This window comes from Thalassophryne amazonica, chromosome 1 (assembly GCF_902500255.1).
Source record: "Thalassophryne amazonica chromosome 1, fThaAma1.1, whole genome shotgun sequence".
NCBI classification, from domain to species: domain Eukaryota; kingdom Metazoa; phylum Chordata; class Actinopteri; order Batrachoidiformes; family Batrachoididae; genus Thalassophryne; species Thalassophryne amazonica.
The window spans coordinates 63,267,864-63,290,308 of NC_047103.1; the positions used below are offsets into that span (position 1 = coordinate 63,267,864).

Below are 22,445 nucleotides of genomic sequence, written 5' to 3' on the forward strand. Positions count from 1 at the left end.
TTTCAAACAGTTTTCAGGGTGACGTTTGAACAGGTGTTTCAAAGTTTTCAAAACATTTCAACTGTTCTGAGCTAGCCATCACTAACTTGCAGTACCAGTGAAAGGTTTTTGCACCATCCCCAGCCACACATTCTATCCATTCTTTAATTGCAGTTTTACTTCCCTGTTATGTATATTTTACGTCATTGTGGGGCCTCCATTTTCATGCAAGCAACATAGCAATGTTCTCTCCATAACTTCTAGATTAACTATTTCGACCAGTATTTACTCACATGTGCATCATGTTCTGCCCCAGGGTGGTGGCTTCAACTTCTTTATTTATTGTTTTTGAGTTGCTGTCAACATAATGTCAACTGGGATGGATGAAATCAAGGCTGCTGCCGGTGCTCGGAATAAACTAATTTGTTATCAAGTTACAAACCCCATGAAATAAAACTTTGTACATGTACTAATACATTTTTATTATTTGTATTCTAAACATTTGATATTTACTGGCTTTTCGTTGCTTTTAAAGGCTTTAACCACACGTGCCTAAAGTTTTTGCATAGTATTGTAATTTTCAAGATTTTAATTTGCATAAATTTAAAATGGAAACTTAAAAATTGTCCAGGTCTCCGTTGTAAAAGAGTTGTCGATCTCAATGGGACTAACCTGGTTAAATAAAGGTTAAATAAAAATAAATCAAGAATAAACCAGGCGTTGTCGAACACCCCTCTCTCCGACCTTAGATTGGTTTAGTCCTCGACCTTGTATCCGGAAGCACTAGTGACTATTTACTGTTGGAGTCAGCTGATCACAAAACGTCTGTAGGTTTTCTGTCTAACGAATCAGAATTATGTTAATATGTTGTGATAAGCCGATTAAATAACTTTTTCGCTGTTACAACTTTACATTAGCTTTGTAGGTTTGTACTATTTAATAACTAATTAGCGGTTAGCGAAATGAACTAATAGCTAGCATAACACTACAACAATAATATATGGGAAAATGGACAAGATTTTTAAAGGTAAGAAACTATCAGTATTCGTGTTCAGTATTCATATTCAGCCAGTGTTGAGGTTTGTACTTTAAAATGTCTTGCAACTCATTTGGTAAATGTAAATGAGACTTTTTAGTAAGGCTACAGTTTATTGTCCGTCTGTCTGTGTCTCTGTCTCTGTCCTATTACTGCCAGGGTCTTCAAATTCACAGGGAACATTCTTGGGACACAGACTTTGGAAAAGTTAAAAAATGGCTAACCTTGACCGATTCTAAGGGGTCAAAAGGTCACATTCTTTCTACACACTCTTTCATTGATTACATGCGTTGCAGTATATCTTTTTTTTTTCAAACCATCTTTCAGTTAACACTTTAGTCTGTAAAATGTGGAACGGTTGCCACCAGAGCAATAGATAACATTTTCAAATGTTTAATTGCATCTAAATGTCCAACATCCAAAATATATTTAATAATCAGTGATTTAAAAGGAGTAAAAAAGTAGAACATCTGAATCTGAAAACTGGAAGGGCACTCAGACAGCAGACAGAGTGCTTTCATACTGAGAGTGGCAACAACTAGTGATTTAAAGCCATATTGTGTCCTAGTTCGAGCCATTGGGCACTGCATTTACTGTGCTTATGCATAGCAACTCCACAGCCATATGTCTTAACAGGGCCAATTTATCAAGAAGACAAATCTGAAATCTTATTTATAGAATTAGATTTTTGTGTTGGGAAATTAACACACTTCAGTGGTCCATGACTGTGCTTAATTAACAATCATTTGAGGCTTAGCAAGTATGTTATTGCAATACTCCACTGTTAACACAAAAACACATTTGAGGTAATTCCAGGCCTGTTATTGGCCTGTTTCACAATCAGGATACACGTTAGCATCAGTAACAGCCAAGAATTAAGTTAAATTTTGTTTGGCACAGTTTGTGAACCAAATGAGACCCCGTTGACTGTGCTGTTTAGATTCCAAGATTTTCAGACCTCTGATGAATATGTAAATTTTGAGGAATTGTTGATGTTGCTGAAAAATATGGTTATTAAATCCACATTGTTCCTCTTTCTGTTCATAATAATAATAATAATAATAATAGTAGTAGTAGTAATAATACAGTGTATTTTGACAAATGCAAGTTTTTCATTATGGCAGGAAGATGCCCACCCTGGAAAAAAACATCATGTTGTCTGTATTTTTTAGCTGTAACTTAGTGCTTGAATGATCACATTAATCTTAAATTTACATCATGCCCTATTTATATTAATTCCATTTACTGGTTAAGATAGCCAATGTTTGCAAAGCAAACGAAAGTACAGACTCTGTTCTTGATATCAGTGAAAACAGAAGGCATCTTAGACAGAAGGCAATATCTTGTCTCGAAGCAAATTAGAGTGGATTAAAGACGGGGCCTGTCTTACCATTTAGTTTTCCAGAGAGGATTGTTTTTGACAGATAAAAATATTCTTTATTGACAAACTTTGTAGGTTATTTCAAGAAGCTAAGTACATTACCTTTTATGACCATACTTATAGGGACTTGTAATTTCAAAATCATAAGCTACTGGTCTAATAATATGCTCTTTCATTTTAATTAGAACCACATAACCCCATTTCCAGAGAGGACACTTCTTAAATTTACCCTCGCTATGACACCAATACCCCTTTCTGGTTGACTTAGCTGGCAGTAATTCTTAAAGTAGGAAAGGAGGCTCCAACTAAATTATTCATGTTCCCTTCAATCTAGACAAATTAAGGTAAACACAAATAAAATGGTCAAAAATAGATTAAATAGTATTGCAATAACATACTTGCTAAGCCTCCAATATAGGGCCTTTCAAATCTCACAAAACTGAGAAAATTTTGTTTCTGCTGATATCCAAGCATTTTTCCATCATTGCAGTCTTACAGACTAACTAGGCTACAGATGGGAAAGTGTGTTTGTGCATACGTGAAGTTTTGAGATTAACTGTGACCCGTTTCACGTTAACATCCATAGAATTTCTTGTAAATCACTTCCAGATCTGCCAAATGGTCATAGCATCGGATCCCTTGAATTTCTCCCCCTCAAGGGTTGAAATTCTAATTTGTTCCCAGACAGCATAAATTTTGTTCATATCAGCAATATCATATTATGAATCCCTCCTTTAAATGCTAAGGAATAAAACTGTAGTGGTGTCAAAGAAAATTCTTTTTATGCCTTAAATCTTAAAAAAACCCAGTGACACTATAACTTTAATGGTATTTCAATCTAATGCTTGCGGTATGGAGGAGGGTTTTCTTTAACTAAAAACATTAAATCCAGGCTTGCATCTCAGATGTACCTTCTGACAAATTGTAGCTGAACTTTCAGGTCTTCTTTTTAATAAAGTCCTCCTCTGTGACACTTCATCATGAAGCTGTATAACTGGGGATACAAAATGCAAAATATGCACTACGCACAATTTCTCCAATCACAGCCAGAGAAGCCTATAACTTCTTCTGGGTTGTCTATGTGTCTTGGTGGCTTACCTCATTCTTCTCCTTCTTGCACAGTCACTCAGTTTTTGAGAACTGTCTACTCCATACATATTTACCATAGTGTGCCATACTGTTTGTATTTCTTCATAACTGATGGAAATAAAGTCCAAGACATATTCAGTGACATGTTCATGTATCCATCCCCTGACTTGTCTGAAGAAAACTGGCAATTAAATTGCTTATTTACAACCCCAATTCCAGTGAAGTTGGGACGTTGTGTAAAATGTAAATAAAAACAGAATACAATGATTTGCAAATCCTCTTCAACCTATATTCAATTGAATACACCACAAAGACAAGATATTTAATGTTCAAACTGATAAACTTTATTGTTTTTGTGCAAATATTTGCTCATTTTGAAATGGATGCCTGCAACACATTTCAAAAAAGCTGGGACAGTGGTTTGTTTACCACTGTGTTACATCACCTTTCCTTCTAACACTCAATAAGTGTTTGGGAACTGAACACTAATTGTTGAAGCTTTGTAGGTGGAATTCTTTCCCATTTTTGTTTGATGTATGACTTCAGTTGTTCAACAGTCCGGGGTCTCCGTAGTTGTATTTTGCACGTCATAATGCGCAACAGGTCTGGACTGCAGTCAGGCCAGTCTAGTACCAGCACTCTTTTACTATGAAGCCATGCTGTTGTAACACGTGCAGAATGTGGCTTGGCATTCTCTTACTGAAATAAGCAGGGACGTCCCTGAAAAAGACGTTGCTTGGATGGCAGCATGTGTTGCTGCAAAATGCCTTTCAGCATTGATGGTGCCATCACAGATGTGTAAGTTGCCCATGTCATGGGCACTAACACACCCCCATACTATCACAGATGCTGGGTTTTGAACTTTGCGCTGGTAAAAATCTGGATGGTCTTTTTCCGCTTTTGTCCGGAGGACACAACGTCCATGATTTCCAAAAACAATTTGAAATGTAGACTCATCAGACCACAGCGCACGTTTCCATTTTGTGTCTCAAATGAGCTTGGGCCCAGAGAAGGCGGCGGCGTTTCTGGATGTTGTTGATGTATGGCTTTCACTTTGCATGGTAGAGTTTTAACTTGCACTTGTAGATGTAGCAACGAACTATGTTAACTGACAATGGTTTTCTGAAGTGTTCCTGAGCCCACGCGGTAAGATCCTTTACACAATGATGTCAGTTTTTAATGCAGTGCTGCCTGAGGGATCAAAGGTCAGGGCATTCAATGTTGGTTTTCGGCCTTGCCGCTTATGTGTAGAAAGTTCTCCAGACTTTCTGAATCTTCTGATTATATTATGGGCTGTAGATGATGGAATCCCTAAATTTCTTGCAATTGAACGTTGACAAACATTGTTCTTAAACCGTTGGACTATTTTTTTCACACAGTTGTTCACAAAGTGGTGATCCTTGCCAGTGGTGGGCACAGTTCAGCTAATCCGATAGCAGATAATCATCAAAGCTAATGTTTTTGCTATCGCATTCGGAGAACATTGTGTGACGTCATGTAAGCTTAAAGTATTGTAAAATATTTTTAGGAGATTAATATTGTTGAGAGTACAGTTTGCCGATTAAACTGAATTTAATAGTTTCATCTTCATTTGTCCTGTAGATGTTGGTGATATCCAGTCCCGACTCTTGGACCACAGGCCTGTCGTCAATGCAGAGATCCGCTACTTTCTGAGAGAATTTGAGGTAATTACCACGTGAATGTTTACATTTGAAACATTGGTAATCGGTGACCTGTGTGGTTCCTACACGCATTATTTCATACTCTTACAAGGCATTGTGATCAGTTAAACTGCAGGAGTACTAATTTTATTTGGCTTTTTTCATTTTGTTCAGGATCACCACAGCAGATCCTGAACAAGACAGGAACATGACATTAATTAAAATTTTTTAAGTCAGGCAGAGGACATGCACAGACTTTGAAAGAAAACAAAGCATAAATATATTTGAAAAAAAAAAACAAAGCATAAATATATTTGTAAAACTTGCCATGGATGTGCTCTTCTTGTTCAGTGCCTTACCACCATGCTGTGAGACACAGCGAGACAACACAAACTGTTTTTTTTTTTTTGTTTGTTTTTTTCCAACTCGGAGCTGCTGCACAAAGCACTAGTGCTGATATATCAAAAATATGGTGGACAAGATTACCAGTACGCATACCAAACATCTTATATGGGTGCTTTGGGTACTACTCCCACTTGGAATACAATATTCACACCCTTCACAATCACATTTTAGAGGCTAAACTCGTCTCTGACCAAGAATGAGGTTGGACAACAATGTATACTTCTGGCTTTTCCCATGTAGAGAGCCATTCGATCTGTCAAAAAGCTCCAACTGGCATTTCTTCTGCTCAGTGTAGAGGAGGGAGAGTTGAGAGGAGTAGCCAAAAATAAAGGCTTTGTTTTGATTCTGAAAATGGAGTTGGTGTGACGTCTACTGTGCATTTGGAAACTATTCACAGTGCTTCACTTTTCCCCCATTTTGTTATTTTACAGCCTTATTCCAAAATGGAGTAAATTCATTTTTTTCCCTCAAAGCTTTATTCACAACACCCCATAATGACAACGAGAAAAAGTTTTTTGAAATTCTTGCAAATTTATTAAAAATAAAAAAAACTAAGAAATCAGATGTATTCACACTCTTTACTCAGTACTTTGTTGATGCACCTTTGACAGCAATTGCAGTCGCAAGGTGTACCTATCTTTGGGCAGTTTTGCCCATTCCTCTTTGCAGCACCTCTCAAATTAGGTTGGATGGGAGCGTCAGTGCACAGCCAGTTTCAGATCTCTCCAGGAATGTTCAGTTGGATTCAGGTCTGGGCTCTGGCTGGGCCCCTCATGGACATTCAGAGTTGTCCTGATGCCACTCCTTTGATATCTTGGCAGTGTACTTAGGGTCATTGTCCTACTGACAGATGAACCGTCATCCCAGTATGAGGTCAAGAGCGCTCTGGAGCAGGTTTTCATCCAGGATGTCTCTGTACATTGCTACATTCATCTTTTCCTCAATCTTGACTAGTCTCCCAGTTCCTGCAGCTGAAAAACATCCCAACAGTATGATGCTGCCACCACCATGCTTCACTGTAGTGATGGTGTCTGGTTTCCTCCAAACATGATGCCTGGCATTCACACCATAGAGTTCAATCTTTGTGTCATCAGATCAGAGAATTTTGTTTCTTGTGGTCTGAGAGTCCTTCATAGGGTTGGGTATCGACAACCGGTTCTTTTCGAGTATCGTTAAGAATTGATTTGATCCACTGATATCCTTTGTGCTTAACGATTCCCTTTTGGTCCTTCAGCGCAGCCGTTGTTTTTGAGGGTGTTTGTCGGGAAAATGATCATTCCTCTACGTTGATTACTGACCCTGCAGCGGGTCTGTAATCAACCGTTTCTGCAGCGCGACTCCACTGTGAAGCGTGAACCAATGAAGCAATGCTTCGATCCACTGGCTTGTTGGTTCTTTGTTTCGTTGCTTTTCAGAAGCGGCAAATCCACTTCTTTACCTCAAAGCCATTAAAATATCGTGACTCACTTTTGTGTGGATTAAAGTAACTAACTGGGACTGTGGTCTTGTTGCAGTCAAGAAACAAGAATCGTCATCCGTTCCGTTGGCAGTTTCAGACGCTGCGTGGCTCCAGTCGGAATTAATAACGTCAAATGTATCACCACTTTAAATGAAATGCCACCTCTTTACAAACGTTGTAATACAGACAAGAAACTACAATCGACTAAAATGTTTTTTTCATCCCAAAATGAGACCTGCTGCATTCTTTATGAATTACATCCTGATGTGCAGCCAGCTGTAAGAGTTCAACTCAGAAGTATGGAAAGACATTCATGCCAATAATGTCTGAAAGGAAATGCTTTTGACAAAAACTTCAGATTTTGTTTATTCCTATTTATGTCCAGAACTCAAGGATCCACCATGTAGAGTTTATTATGTCCAGAGTTTAAGGATCCAGTAACCAATTTCACATTTATTTGCTTTATGTCTCAATAAAATGTTGTTCAGTTTCTATTCAATTTCAATTTAATCAGCTTATAAAGTGCCAAATCACAACAAAAGCCGTCTCAAGGCACCTCACACAGAACAGTTCAACATAAAAAAATGTAAATAAATAAATAAAAATAAAAAAATTCAAATACATAATTAAAAACAGAAGTAAAAGAATAAAACAGATCAAAAAATAAAAACTATTAATAATAAAAATAATAAAAATAGGTTTTAAGTTTTGACTTAAAAATGTCCATGGACTCTGACTGCCTCACGGTTGCAGGAAGACCGTTCACAGAACAGGTGCACGATAAGAAAAAGCTGTTTGACCCACAGACATAGAAAACCTGTAAAGCCTACTTTTATTACACAAAAAAATCACAAGCGGTATCGATAAGGGAATCAATAAGTGAAATCGATAATAGTATCTATCGATAAAATCTTATTGATACCCATCCCTAGTCCTTCAGTCCAGGCAGGCTGCCATGTGGCTTTTACTAAGGAGTGGCTTCCGTCTGGTGACTCTACCATACGGGCCTGATTGATGGATTGCAGCACAGATGGTTGTCCTTCTTGAAAGTTCTCCTCTCTTCAGAGGAATGCTGGAGTGTGACCATTGAGTTCTTGGTCACCTCCCTGAGTAAGGCCCTTCTCCCCCAATCACTTAGCCTAGTTTAGACAGCGAGCAGCTCTAGAAAGAGTCCTGATGGATCTGAACTTCTTCCATTTATGGATGATGGAGGTCACTGTGCTCATTGGGACCTTCAAAGCAGCAGAAATGTTTCTGTACCCTTCCCCAGGTTTGTGCCTCGAGACAATCCTGTTTTAGAGGTCTACAGACAATTCCTTTGACTTCATGCTTGGTTTGTGCTCTGACATGCACTGTCAACTGTGGGACCTTATATGTAGACAGGTGTGTTCCTTTCCAAATCATGCACAGTCAACTGAATTTTCCCCAGGTGGAGTCCAATTAAGCTGTAGAAACATCTCAAGGATAACAGCATCCACAAAAGCTCAATTTTGAGCTTCATGGCAAAGGCTGTGAACATATGTACATGTGATTTCTTAGTTTTATTTTATTAGTAAGTTTGCAAAAATCTAAAAAAAAAAAAAGCTTTTCCCATTGTCATTATGGGGTATTGTGGGAAGAATTTTGAGGAAAAAATGAATTTCATCCATTTTGGAATAAGGCTGTAACATAAAAAATGTGGGAAAAGTGAGTTGATTGTGAATATGTTCTGGATGCACTATAGTGAAAAGAAATAAATAATTTAGGACACCTTTAAGCATTATCTTTAAGAAAATATCTTGACATACTGACTTGTAAAATATTCCATTTTATAGCTCTATGAAAGACTGATTGGGGAAGTGTCTCATGTTTTATGGATGCTGTACAGGACCATCACTGTGCCAGACTGTCGTGGTGAAGAAAGAGTTGAGCCAGAAGGCAAAACTCTTGATTTGCGCTCCGATCCTCACCTGTGGTGATGAGCTTTGGGTAGTGACCAAAACAACAAGATCATGGATACAAGTGGCAGAAATGAGATTCCTCTGTGGGGTACCTGTGCTAACATTTCGGGACAGGGTGAGAAGCTCAGATATCTGGGAGGGACTCTGAGTAAAGTTTCTGCTTCTTTGCATCAAAAGGAGTCAGTTGAGGTGGTTCAGGCATCTGGTGAGGATGCCCTCGGTCATCTCCCTAGGGAAGTCTTCCAGAGATGTCCAACTGTGAGAAGACCCTGGGGAAGTCCCACACTGAAAAAAAGAGAATAGTTAGACCAACTGAAATTAATTGTTTCAATTGGTAACATCTAAATGAATTAAGTTGTTTGAACTTAATTTTGTAATTTAGAGTTGATCTAACTCATTAACTTAAGTTCAAACAATTAATTTAGTTATCAATTGAAACAAGTTTTTAAGTTTTTTGTTTTTTCTTCAGTGCAGGACACACTGGAGGGCTTATATTTCCCAGATGGCTTGGGAATGCCTCAGGATCCCCCAGGAAGAGTTGAGGGACTTGGCCAGGGTTAGGGAAGTGTGGGTTGTGCTGCTTGGTCTCCTGCCACAGTGACCCGGACCCAAATAAGCAGCAGAAAATGAGTGAAAAATATTCTTATTGTTCTTAAAATTGTAATAAAGAGTAACAACAATAAGAGGAATAAATAATTTCCCACACTGTTATCAGTTATACACTTTTGCATTGTTTTTTTTTTTTTAAACAGTGCTGGATGAAAAGATTTTAGCACAGTAATATTTCAGTATTCCATATGCGTCTGATGTGCTTTTCCTGGGTTCTTTTTAGGAGAAAAGAGGACATAGAGAGTCCAGACTGCTGGAGAATGTCAATAAAATGGTGGTGGAAACAAATAAACAGATGCTACCAGAAAGTTTAGAAGGCATGAACCAGCAGCTGTCTGATATCTTAACTCGATGTAAGTGCACAGTCTTCAGTTTACTTTTGTCACTTTGTAGTTTGGACTAAAATTGAGCTATATAATACTTAACTAACATGTGCGGATCATTCAGAGAGAGATTGCTGTGTTATACATTTTTAATCATTTTACCTTGGCTAGTTTGCCGTTTGACTGTTCAGAGCTAAATCAACATTATTTAAAAAATACAAGAGATTCTGCAATTATTTAAAGAATCTGGTGGTTTATTCTACAAAGATATTGACTCAAAAGCAATAAACGTGATCATCTTATAACTGTTTGTGACAGTGTCAGCTACCACGTAAAGCTAGCAACTTTTGAGAAAAGCATGCTCTATGTGGCTGAATATGGGACAATACATATATTTTAACTCTATAGTTTAACTCTTTCATACTTTGCTCTGTGTATATTCCACCGAGCGCGGACGTGCACGAGGCCGAGCGCGCGCTCGCGGATCAGATTATGAGCGTGGAGAGAGACTTTCCGGACTCTCTTGTTATAATTCTCGGTGATTTTAACAAAGGGAATCTCAGTCAGGAATTACCAAAATACAATTGTTAAATGCCCGACCAGAGAATGGAGCACGTTAGATCATTGTTACACGACAGTGAGCGGTGCCTACCGCACGGTGGCCCGTGCAGCTTTGGGACTTTCAGATCACGTGATGGTCCACTTGATCCCCATGTACAGACAGAGACTTAAACTCTCTAAACCTGTTGTGAGGATGTCTAAAGTGTGGAGCAATGAAGCTGTAGAGGAGCTACGCGCGTGCTTGGCCACCACGGATTGGGATATGTTAGAGGCTTCAACAGACAGTCTAGATGACTACACGGACACTGTGACGTCATATATTCATTTCTGTGAAGACAGCATCATCCCACAGCGTACCAGGGTGAGATATAACAATGACAAGCCCTGGTTCACACCTAAACTCCAGCAGCTCCATCAGCAGAAAGAGGTGGCTTTCAGAGAAGGAGACAGAGACAGCTATAGAGGTGCAAAGTACAGATTTAGCAAGGAGGTGGCAAAGGCTAAATCCATGTACAGTTCACATCTGCAGCAAAGGTTCTCTGCCAACGACTCGGCCTCTGTGTGGAGGGGGTTGAAAGAGATCACCAACTACAAGCCCAAAGCACCTCGTTCTATTGACGACCTCAAGCTGGCCAACGACCTGAACGTCTTCTATTCACGGTTTGAAGACAAGGACTCACACCTCCCCACCCCCCACACAACTGGATATTCAAACACTCTGGACCTCCCCCCTCTCACTGCTGCCCTCCCCACTCCCCCTGTTGCCCTCTCGGTCCAGGAGGAGGATGTGAGGAGACATTTCAAAAGGCTGAATCCACGTAAGGCCCCGGGCCCAGACTGTGTCTCTCCTGCCACCCTGAGACACTGCGCTGATGAGCTGGCCCCAGTCTTCACGGGGATCTTCAACACCTCCCTGGAGTCATGCCATGTTCCAGTCTGTTTCAAGTCCTCAGTCAAAGTTCCAGTCCCCAAGAAACCATGCATCACTGGACTTAATGACTACAGGCCTGTGGCTCTCATGTCTGTAGTCATGAAGACCTTCGAACGCCTGGTTTTATCCCACCTGAAGTCCATCACTGACCCCCTCCTGGACCCCCTGCAGTTTGCCTACAGAGCCAACAGGTCTGTAGATGACCCCATAAACCTGGCCCTGCACTCCATCCTGCAGCACCTGGACTCCCCAGGAACCTACGCTAGGATCCTGTTTGTGGACTTCAGCTCTGCATTCAACAACATCCTTCCAGCTTTGCTCCAGGACAAGCTTTCTCTGCTCCACGTGCCCAACTCCACCTGCAGGTTGATCACAGACTTCCTGACGGACCGGAGTCAGCGTGTGAGGCTGGGAAAAAATGTCTCGAACACTCGGGTTCTCAGCACAGGATCTCCACAGGGCTGTGTCCTTTCCCCTCTGCTCTTCTCCCTGTACACTAACTGCTGCACCTCCAGCCACGACTCTGTAAAACTCATCAAGTTTGCGGACGACACCACCCTCATCGGACTCATTTCGGATGGGGATGAGTCTGCCTACAGTAGGGAGGTGGACCGGCTGGTGACCTGGTGCAGCAGCAACAACTTGGAGCTCAACGCCCAGAAAACAGTGGAGATGATCGTGGACTTCAGGAAAGCCACAGCCCCCCCGCCCTCCCTCACCCTCACCAACAGCCCCATCACCACTGTGGTCTGTCACTGCTTCCTCGGCACCACCATCACCCAGGACCTCAAGTGGGAGTCAACCATCAGCTCCCTCATCAAGAAGGCCCAGCAGAGGATGTACTTCCTGCGGCAGCTGAAGAAGGCCAAGCTGCCTGTCCAGCTGATGGTGCAGTTCTACACAGCCATCATCGAGTCCATCCTCTGCTCCTCCATCACGGTGTGGTACGCCGGGGCCACAGCCAGGGACAGACACAAACTGCAGCGCATTGTGGCCTCTGCTGAGAAGATGATCGGCTGTAGCCTTCCATCTCTCCACGACCTACACATCTCCAGGACTCTGGGCTGAGCAGGTCGGATCACAGCTGACCCTTCTCACCCTGCTCACGGTCTGTTCAAACCACTCCCCTCGGGCAGGAGGCTACGGTCCATCCGGACCAGAACCTCCCTCCATAAGAACAGTTTCTTCCCCTCTGCCGTTAGACTCATGAACTCCTCATAACTCAGTCACCTTAAGCTTAACTCTGTCACTTTATCATCTTATCACGGGTCACTTTAGACAGTGTACTTTGGTTTTTAATTGCACTCCTCCCACTGCACTGTTTTTTCTGTTTCTCTGTTGCACACAGCCTTTCATATTTCATATTTCTTTTTTTTTATCTTAGATTTTATCTTATTTTGACACATATGTTATATTTTATCTTAGCATTTTATCTCTTCTTAATGTTGCACCATTGTACCGAAGCAAATTCCTAGTCTGTGAATCCTGTTCACTGGCAATGGCAATAAACTTCTTCTGATTCTGATATAGCTATGTATCAGGAGATTCTGATGTAGCTCTTGCTTGCCTCTACTGGTGGTTGGCTCTCACTGCGGTATTGTATCACTTCCTGTTCCAGAGCACAGCGGTGTTTTTCTGTATCTGTTAACTGTTTAATCTGCGCAGTTAGATTGATCTAGTTATCTAGATTACGATTTGTTTCCCAGTGTAATCTTCACGTGCCTTAACTAAAGCACTCCTTATGCTGAATCACCTCTAAATTATTTACACATTATTCTCTTTGCGTGTTTTTAGGAATCCGCTAGCTTAGCGCAGCTACTAGCTCTTAGCCGGTTTAGCATGGCGGCTTCTCCTGTCTCTCCCACACTTTTCTGCTCTGGGTGTGAAATGTTTAGTTATTCCTCGGCCTCCTTTAGCAGTAATGGTACTTGTAATAAGTGTAGCTTATTCATAGCTTTGGAGGCCAGGCTGGGCGAATTGGAGACTCGGCTCCGCACCGTGGAAAATTCTACAGCTAGCCAGGCCCCTGTAGTCGGTGCGGACCAAGGTAGCTTAGCCGCCATTAGTTCCCCTCTGGCAGATCCCGAGCAGCCGGGAAAGCAGGCCGACTGGGTGACTGTGAGGAGGAAGCGTAGTTCTAAACAGAAGCCCCGTGTACACCGCCAACCCGTTCACATCTCTAACTGTTTTTCCCCACTTGGCGACACACCCGCCGAGGATCAAACTCTGGTTATTGGCGACTCTGTTTTGAGAAATGTGAAGTTAGCGACACCAGCAACCATAGTCAATTGTCTTCCGGGGGCCAGAGCAGGCGACATTGAAGGAAATTTAAAACTGCTGGCTAAGGCTAAGCGTAAATTTGGTAAGATTGTAATTCACGTCGGCAGTAATGACACCCGGTTACGCCAATCGGAGGTCACTAAAATTAACATTAAATCGGTGTGTAACTTTGCAAAAACAATGTCGGACTCTGTAGTTTTCTCTGGGCCCCTCCCCAATCGGACCGGGAGTGACATGTTTAGCCGCATGTTCTCCTTGAATTGCTGGCTGTCTGAGTGGTGTCCAAAAAATGAGGTGGGCTTCATAGATAATTGGCAAAGCTTCTGGGGAAAACCTGGTCTTGTTAGGAGAGACGGTATCCATCCCACTTTGGATGGAGCAGCTCTCATTTCTAGAAATCTGGCCAATTTTCTTAAATCCTCCAAACCGTGACTATCCAGGGTTGGGACCAGGAAGCAGAGTTGTAGTCTTACACACCTCTCTGCAGCTTCTCTCCCCCTGCCATCCCCTCATTACCCCATCCCCGTAGAGATGGTGCCTGCTCCCAGACCACCAATAACCAGCAAAAATCTATTTAAGCATAAAAATTCAAAAAGAAAAAATAATATAGCACCTTCAACTGCACCACTGACTAAAACAGTTAAATGTGGTCTATTAAACATTAGGTCTCTCTCTTCTAAGTCCCTGTTGGTAAATGATATAATAATTGATCAACATATTGATTTATTCTGCCTTACAGAAACCTGGTTACAGCAGGATGAATATGTTAGTTTAAATGAGTCAACACCCCCGAGTCACACTAACTGTCAGAATGCTCGTAGCACGGGCCGGGGCGGAGGATTAGCAGCAATCTTCCATTCCAGCTTATTACTTAATCAAAAACCCAGACAGAGCTTTAATTCATTTGAAAGCTTGACTCTTAGTCTTGTCCATCCAAATTGGAAGTCCCAAAAACCAGTTTTATTTGTTATTATCTATCGTCCACCTGCTCATTACTGTGAGTTTCTCTGTGAATTTTCAGACCTTTTGTCTGACTTAGTGCTTAGCTCAGATAAGATAATTATAGTGGGCGATGGAAATAGAAGACTTAACAGTATTCCCTGAAAACTCCCTTCTGTCTGATCATTTCTTAATAACATTTACATTTACTCTGATGGACTACCCAGCAGTGGAGAATAAGTTTCATTACACTAGAAGTCTTTCAGAAAGCGCTGTAACTAGGTTTAAGGATATGATTCCTTCTTTATGTTCTCTAATGCCATATACCAACACAGTGCAGAGTAGCTACCAAACTCTGTAAGTGAGATAGAGTATCTCGTCAATAGTTTTACATCCTCATTGAAGACAACTTTGGATGCTGTAGCTCCTCTGAAAAAGAGAGCTTTAAATCAGAAGTGCCTGACTCCGTGGTATAACTCACAAACTCGTAGCTTAAAGCAGATAACCCGTAAGTTGGAGAGGAAATGGCGTCTCACTAATTTAGAAGATCTTCACTTAGCCTGGAAAAAGAGTCTGTTGCTCTATAAAAAAAAGCCCTCCGTAAAGCTAGGACATCTTACTACTCATCACTAATTGAAGAAAATAAGAACAACCCCAGGTTTCTTTTCAGCACTGTAGCCAGGCTGACAAAGAGTCAGAGCTCTATTGAGCTGAGTATTCCATTAACTTTAACTAGTAATGACTTCATGACTTTCTTTGCTAACAAAATTTTAACTATTAGAGAAAAAATTACTCATAACCATCCCAAAGACGTATCGTTATCTTTGGCTGCTTTCAGTGATGCCGGTATTTGGTTAGACTCTTTCTCTCCGATTGTTCTGTCTGAGTTATTTTCATTAGTTACTTCATCCAAACCATCAACATGTTTATTAGACCCCATTCCTACCAGGCTGCTCAAGGAAGCCCTACCATTATTTAATGCTTCAATCTTAAATATGATCAATTTATCTTTGTTAGTTGGCTATGTACCACAGGCTTTTAAGGTGGCAGTAATTAAACCATTACTTAAAAAGCCATCACTTGACCCAGCTATCTTAGCTAATTATAGGCCAATCTCCAACCTTCCTTTTCTCTCAAAAATTCTTGAATGGGTAGTTGTAAAACAGCTAACTGATCATCTGCAGAGGAATGGTCTATTTGAAGAGTTTCAGTCAGGTTTTAGAATTCATCATAGTACAGAAACAGCATTAGTGAAGGTTACAAATGATCTTCTTATGGCCTCGGACAGTGGACTCATCTCTGTGCTTGTTCTGTTAGACCTCAGTGCTGCTTTTGATACTGTTGACCATAAAATTTTATTACAGAGATTAGAGCATGCCATAGGTATTAAAGGCACTGCGCTGCGGTGGTTTGAATCATATTTGTCTAATAGATTACAATTTGTTCATGTAAATGGGGAATCTTCTTCACAGACTAAAGTTAATTATGGAGTTCCACAAGGTTCTGTGCTAGGACCAATTTTATTCACTTTATACATGCTTCCCTTAGGCAGTATTATTAGACGGTATTGCTTAAATTTTCATTGTTACGCAGATGATACCCAGCTTTATCTATCCATGAAGCCAGAGGACACACACCAATTAGCTAAACTGCAGGATTGTCTTACAGACAAAGACATGGGTGACCTCTAATTTCCTGCTTTTAAACTCAGATAAAACTGAAGTTATTGTACTTGGCCCCACAAATCTTAGAAACATGGTGTCTAACCAGATCCTTACTCTGGATGGCATTACCCTGACCTCTAGTAATACTGTGAGAAATCTTGGAGTCATTTTTGATCAGGATATGTCATTCAAAGCGCATATTAAACAAATATGTAGGACTGCCTTTTTGCATTTACGCAATATCTCTAAAATTAGAAAGGTCTTGTCTCAGAGTGATGCTGAAAAACTAATTCATGCATTTATTTCCTCTAGGCTGGACTATTGTAATTCATTATTATCAGGTTGTCCTAAAAGTTCCCTAAAAAGCCTTCAGTTAATTCAAAATGCTGCAGCTAGAGTACTAACGGGGACTAGAAGGAGACAGCATATCTCACCCATATTGGCCTCTCTTCATTGGCTTCCTGTTAATTCTAGAATAGAATTTAATATTCTTCTTCTTACTTATAAGGTTTTGAATAATCAGGTCTAATAATCTTATCTTAGGGACCTCGTAGTACCATATCACCCCAATAGAGTGCTTCGCTCTCAGACTGCAGGCTTATTTGTAGTTCCTAGGGTTTGTAAGAGTAGAATGGGTGGCAGAGCCTTCAGCTTTCAGGCTCCTCTCCTGTGGAACCAGCTCCCAATTCAGATCAGGGAGACAGACACCCTCTCTACTTTTAAGATTAGGCTTAAAACTTTCCTTTTTGCTAAAGCTTATAGTTAGGGCTGGATCAGGTGACCCTGAACCATCCCTTAGTTATGCTGCTATAGACGTAGACTGCTGGGGGGTTCCCATGATGCACTGTTTCTTTCTCCTTTTGCTCTGTATGCACCACTCTGCATTTAATCATTAGTGATCGATCTCTGCTCCCCTCCACAGCATGTCTTTTTCCTGGTTCTCTCCCTCAGCCCCAACCAGTCCCAGCAGAAGACTGCCCCTCCCTGAGCCTGGTTCTGCTGGAGGTTTCTTCCTGTTAAAAGGGAGTTTTTCCTTCCCACTGTAGCCAAGTGCTTGCTCACAGGGGGTCGTTTTGACCGTTGGGGTTTTACATAATTATTGTATGGCCTTGCCTTACAATATAAAGCGCCTTGGGGCAACTGTTTGTTGTGATTTGGCGCTATATAAAAAAAAATTGATTGAAATTGATTGATATAGGCCCAGGAAGTAAAACCAGTATTAATGATTGACTGGCATGTGTGACCAAGGATTACCATCCGTATTGCAAATTAGTGATGGCCAACTTTACTACTCTGAAACATTTTGAACCCTTTGAAACACCTATGTTTCAAACAGCTGGCCTCATGTACAAACAGATTAACTGATAAATCTCATATGAGTGATTTAAGAGAACTTCACACATTCATCAGTTTTGTCATATATTGAGTTTTTTTTTTCTGGGAGTGGTCCAGACCTGTAGTAGGATTAATACAGTTATCGTATTGCCCCAAGGACAAGATGGAGTGATATTTTCCTTGGAAATGCATCTGAACTTTACTTTCACCTTTCTCCCCCTAACACTCCGTAACAAGAACTTGGTAACAACAATACTCTTACAATCTTTGTAGTCACTTCTATCATCCTTTCATGGGAAAATCTCTGAGGACTTTTCGGGTATTTACACATCCATACAACCCACACTGGAGAAAATATGTACTTGTCACAAATCTCACCCAGAGCACTGCACATTAGACCAAGTGTTGAGATGTTAACTTTCCCCATCTCCAGGAGGCTTTAAGACTTTGGTCTTCAGATAAGAGAAATTTAAGAGATGTTCACAAAAATATTGTAACATGAAGTCCATTTTTTCTGGAGTCCACATTAAAAGGAAGATATCACACAAAAATGGAATTGAAAGAAGAGACTAGATCCTGACCAATATATCAGTTGGCTGATAATATTGGCCTATTTCAACTTTTCACCAACATAATTTGTATTGCCATTATTTTTGCCAATATTAACACTGAATACACAATGCAGATGTTGGAAATGGTGTCATTATATAGGTCATCCAGCTGAGGACTCCCATGGCGTTGTCTATAAAGCTGTCAATCATAACTGTGATCTACATCACCTCTTGATCACGCTACAAGAGGTGTATATATTGGTAGCTGAACTCCATATCCCACTGAGCTACTTGTTCATCATCACTTGCTTTTTCTCAGAGCTGAAGGACACAACTTTAGATTGCTTATACAAAATTTAAAGATCATTCAGTACCAGTTTCTTTATTATTTTGGCAGTTTTCCATTCAGTCATGATGTTTGGAATCCTTAAATAATACTGTGCAACATAAAAGCTTTAAAACCTGTTTACATTTATGTGAATACATATTATAGTAATCTTTATAGTGTTTAACAGTTACAGTCATAATATAATAATTTTAGAGCAGTTTACTATTCTAAGGTTTGCATGTTTGAACGTGGGAATACTTTAAATGAGTCTAACCTTGGTGTGCAATTGATTGAAATGCTTCTTACATTTGAGAACCACAGGAAATGCTTTTTATTCCAGGATAAATAAACATAGACATAAACAATTGATGATTTGATTAGATGATGATTAGGTTAATTGACAGCTTATTTGTCAGTAAAAAAAAAATTCAGCAATATATATATTTTTTTATAGATAAAAATGCATTGAGTCCAAGGAGACTTCTTTATTATCTCATCAGTCAACCTGTAAACCACCATTGTGAACTGATCCTTGGTGTAATCACACCTCTACCTTGAATGCATTTGTCATTCCTACTGCACATCTAACCACTGTCACACTGTTCTTGAACATATCCTGCACCACCCTCACATACTCACAACTCTTCTCTTGGCACCCTGTCATATGCTTTCTCATGCTTATCTTGTTCTTTTCCATCATGAAAACATATTCCTGCTCACAGATCTTCACCTTTTTTCTAAAGTTAACTTCCATTACTCTTTTCCATAACTTTATTCTGTGGCTGATCAGCTTTATGCCTCTGTAGTTCCTGCAGCTCTGCACATCACCCCGGTTAAAAACTGTAGCCAGTACGCTTCTCCACTCCTCACTTTCCAAGATTTTATTCAGTAGTCTGGTTAAAAATTCCACTGCCCTTTCTCCTAAACATTTCCATTCCTCCACTGGTATGTCATCTGGACCAACTGCATTTCCACTCTGCATCACTTCATAGCTGTCCTTACTGAAATGTCCTTTACTAATCTGTTGCACTTCTGGATTTACTGTATTATCCAGAGTTTAAGTCACCACTTTATTTTCCTAGTTTGGCGGGGGGGGGTGCTGGAATTTATACTCCGGTGCAACTTAGAAATTGAAAAATCTTACATTTGTTACAGATGATGATTATGATAATGATAATAATAACAGTAATAATGACTGTTTTATAAAGGACTTTCACAGGAATAAAAACACTAAACAAAACAAACTCCAATAATAAAAAGTACACTTCAACAATTCACAAAAATCACAAATTATTAAAGTGGTAATAGAGGAGGAAAAGTGTGCAATTTATATTCCAGTGTGACTTATACTCCGATGCAACTTATACTCCCAAAATACAGTACTCTCTCCACATCATCCAGTCTTTGCTCCCTCTCACTTTATACACCTTAATTCATGTGCTCCTTAAAATACTCCCTCCACCTTCTCAACACACTGTCCTTGCTTGTCAGCACATTTCCATCTGCATCCTTTATTACCTTAACCTGCTGTACATCCCTTCCAGCTTGGTCCCTCTGTCTGGCTAAATGGTGTAAGTCCTTTTCTTCTTCCTTAGTGTTGATTCCTTTTGAATGATTCCAGCACCATACAAAAGTTTGAAACCACTTCCGATGTGCCTAACCTGACTTCCCTTCGATTTGTTCTCTTGTACACAAAGTATGTCTACCTTTCTCTTTTCCATCATGTCACGTAGCTCTCTTCCTTTACCAGTCATTCTACCAACATTCAGAATCCCGACTCTCACTTTTATCTTTCCTTCTCTCTCACTGCGCCCAACAGCCCACTTTCCACCAGCACCCTGTTGGACAACAGCATCATTGGTGGCCACTGTTAATTCAGGTCTTGGCCAGTCCAGTATGAAAATTCAGTTTGCGATCTGCATGTTTGATTAGGCAAAGTTTACGCCGGATGCCCTTCCTGGTACAACCCTGATCACCTGGGTTTGAGACCGGCACTCTGTTTGCACTTCCTGTGCACTCAAAGTGGCTGAGTTAAACAACAGTGTTTCATGTAAGATATTATGTAAAACAGCATATTTTCAATCTCCAGATGCTACATTGATGCGAAAGTCATCATAGTAGATGTGGCAGTTTATTCATTCATTCATTTTGTATACCTGCTTATCCCAGCAGCCATAGGGCGTGTGACATTTTATTATTTCCTTTATTTAATGTTGAGAACCATTTCCTTGATACTGAAATTTATTCTTGCATTGCAGGAATGTTACTATCACTGCTCTGTTTGATCACTTTTTCCCTTTTTACCCACAGTGGAGGCTGCTAATCACATGGCAGCAAGAGTCCAGCAGAGGGAGCTAGAAGCCCATCAGGTAAGATCTAGTCGCTGATTCCCAGGTAGAAAAGAGAGTCCAGTCTCAGCTGGTTAGACACTATAGTGTAGATTTTAAAACTCAAGAGTATGTTGAATATTTTATGTGTACCTGTGAAGTATGTAATTATATTACTCTCCATTTTTCTTGGATTTCTTCAAAGTCAAACATAAAGATGAGAGAAAAGACATTTGCTGAGAATAAGTCAAAATAATCAAAATTAGATAAATTTATGAAGGAAGATGAACGTCACAGTTGTTCTGTGCTTGTTTTTACTTTGCGTTTCTCTATTAAATCCAAAGTTTTTGGAAAAACTGATGCACTGAAAGCATGTAACCAAGTCTCTTCAGCTTCTCTCTTTTTTCTGCTCTGGTTCAGCAGACCTGAGATGGATCTGCATGTTGATTTGGCACACGTTACCCTGGGTGTCCTTCCTGATGCAGTTCTACATTACATTACATTACATGCATATTGAGCAGGGGTGGTCTTGAACTGGGTACCTTCTCCTGTGGAAACAAGTATGCTAACCGCTTGCCCACCACAGTGACTCCTACCATGTAAATTTCAGTAATCTCGCATGCCAGTTCATTAGATTGCACTGTGTATATGGAGTAGATAACATGTCTCATGTCTGTTTTATTGCATGGCATTAGTAAAAGATTTAATCAAAGTCTTAATGTCATGAATTATCCATAAAGTTCTGTGTAGGTTACAATTGTGTTACTATTCAAATAGATCAGTAAGTGTGGATTTTAGTTTAGCCAATCCAAACATTATGTGTTGATAGTACCCTGTATTTGTTTATTTTGTCACATAATATGGTAGGAAAGGATGTAGTCAACCTATCAGTGGAATAGATTCCTTTTGGCTATGCAAACACAGGCTTTAGGTGGCGATCCAGTAATCATAGATGAAGGTTTTTCAGAGATTATTGGATTTCTGGGTTTAGGAATCCAATCCAAGGGTAGATCCAGGTGCAGGGCCAGAGGGACATTAATTGAAGACTGAAATCTGAGTACCCCATGCCCTTGTTCTCTCAAAACACCAATAAATTCTTAAATGAGTATATTGTAAATTTACTGTGTGATTCTCACTCTTCAGCAGAAGGTGGTGGTAATGCACCATTAAGCTGCACGACCACATTAACTGTAGTAAAACGAGAAGTAAAAAAAGTAAAATATAAAAGAAGACTTGACCAAAGACCATACTCTCATTCAGTCATTTTCTCTACCAGCTTTTTCCAGTTAAGGGTTGTGCGGGGCTTAAAGGTACACAGTGTTTGAATAAGGAACAACTTGAAATAAATTAATGTCTTTACTCAAATCTCAAACTAGCTAATTGCGAAGGAATGACTGGTGAATTGTATACACCTTACTGAACAGGGATGTGTGCATGGATGTTGGACATATAGTTAGCCTCTCTGTGTAAAATGTGGCCCCTTAATGGTCTCCTGACTTGCAAAATTCAGAAAATGCCACGTAATGCTGTTTATGCTGAACATATTTAAACTGATGTAGCACGTTTTATTGACCCCGCCTTTTAAAACAAAGGTGACCAAATTGTTCTCTTTGGCTAACAATTAACCTGAATTGGAGGCCATGGGCC

General features: G+C 40.2%; 1 protein-coding gene across 1 annotated transcript in view; it reads left to right on the forward strand.

Annotated features, from left to right (window-relative positions):
* Window positions 1-987: 987 nt before the first annotated feature.
* bloc1s5 (biogenesis of lysosomal organelles complex-1, subunit 5, muted) overlaps window positions 988-22,445 on the forward strand; it is a 29,225-nt gene continuing 7,767 nt past the window's right edge. Inside the window, exons 1-4 of the mRNA XM_034171059.1 lie at window positions 988-1,006; window positions 5,088-5,170; window positions 9,783-9,912; window positions 20,782-20,840. Coding sequence (XP_034026950.1) covers window positions 988-1,006; window positions 5,088-5,170; window positions 9,783-9,912; window positions 20,782-20,840 — 291 coding nt within the window. The remainder of the gene's footprint in view (window positions 1,007-5,087; window positions 5,171-9,782; window positions 9,913-20,781; window positions 20,841-22,445) is intronic.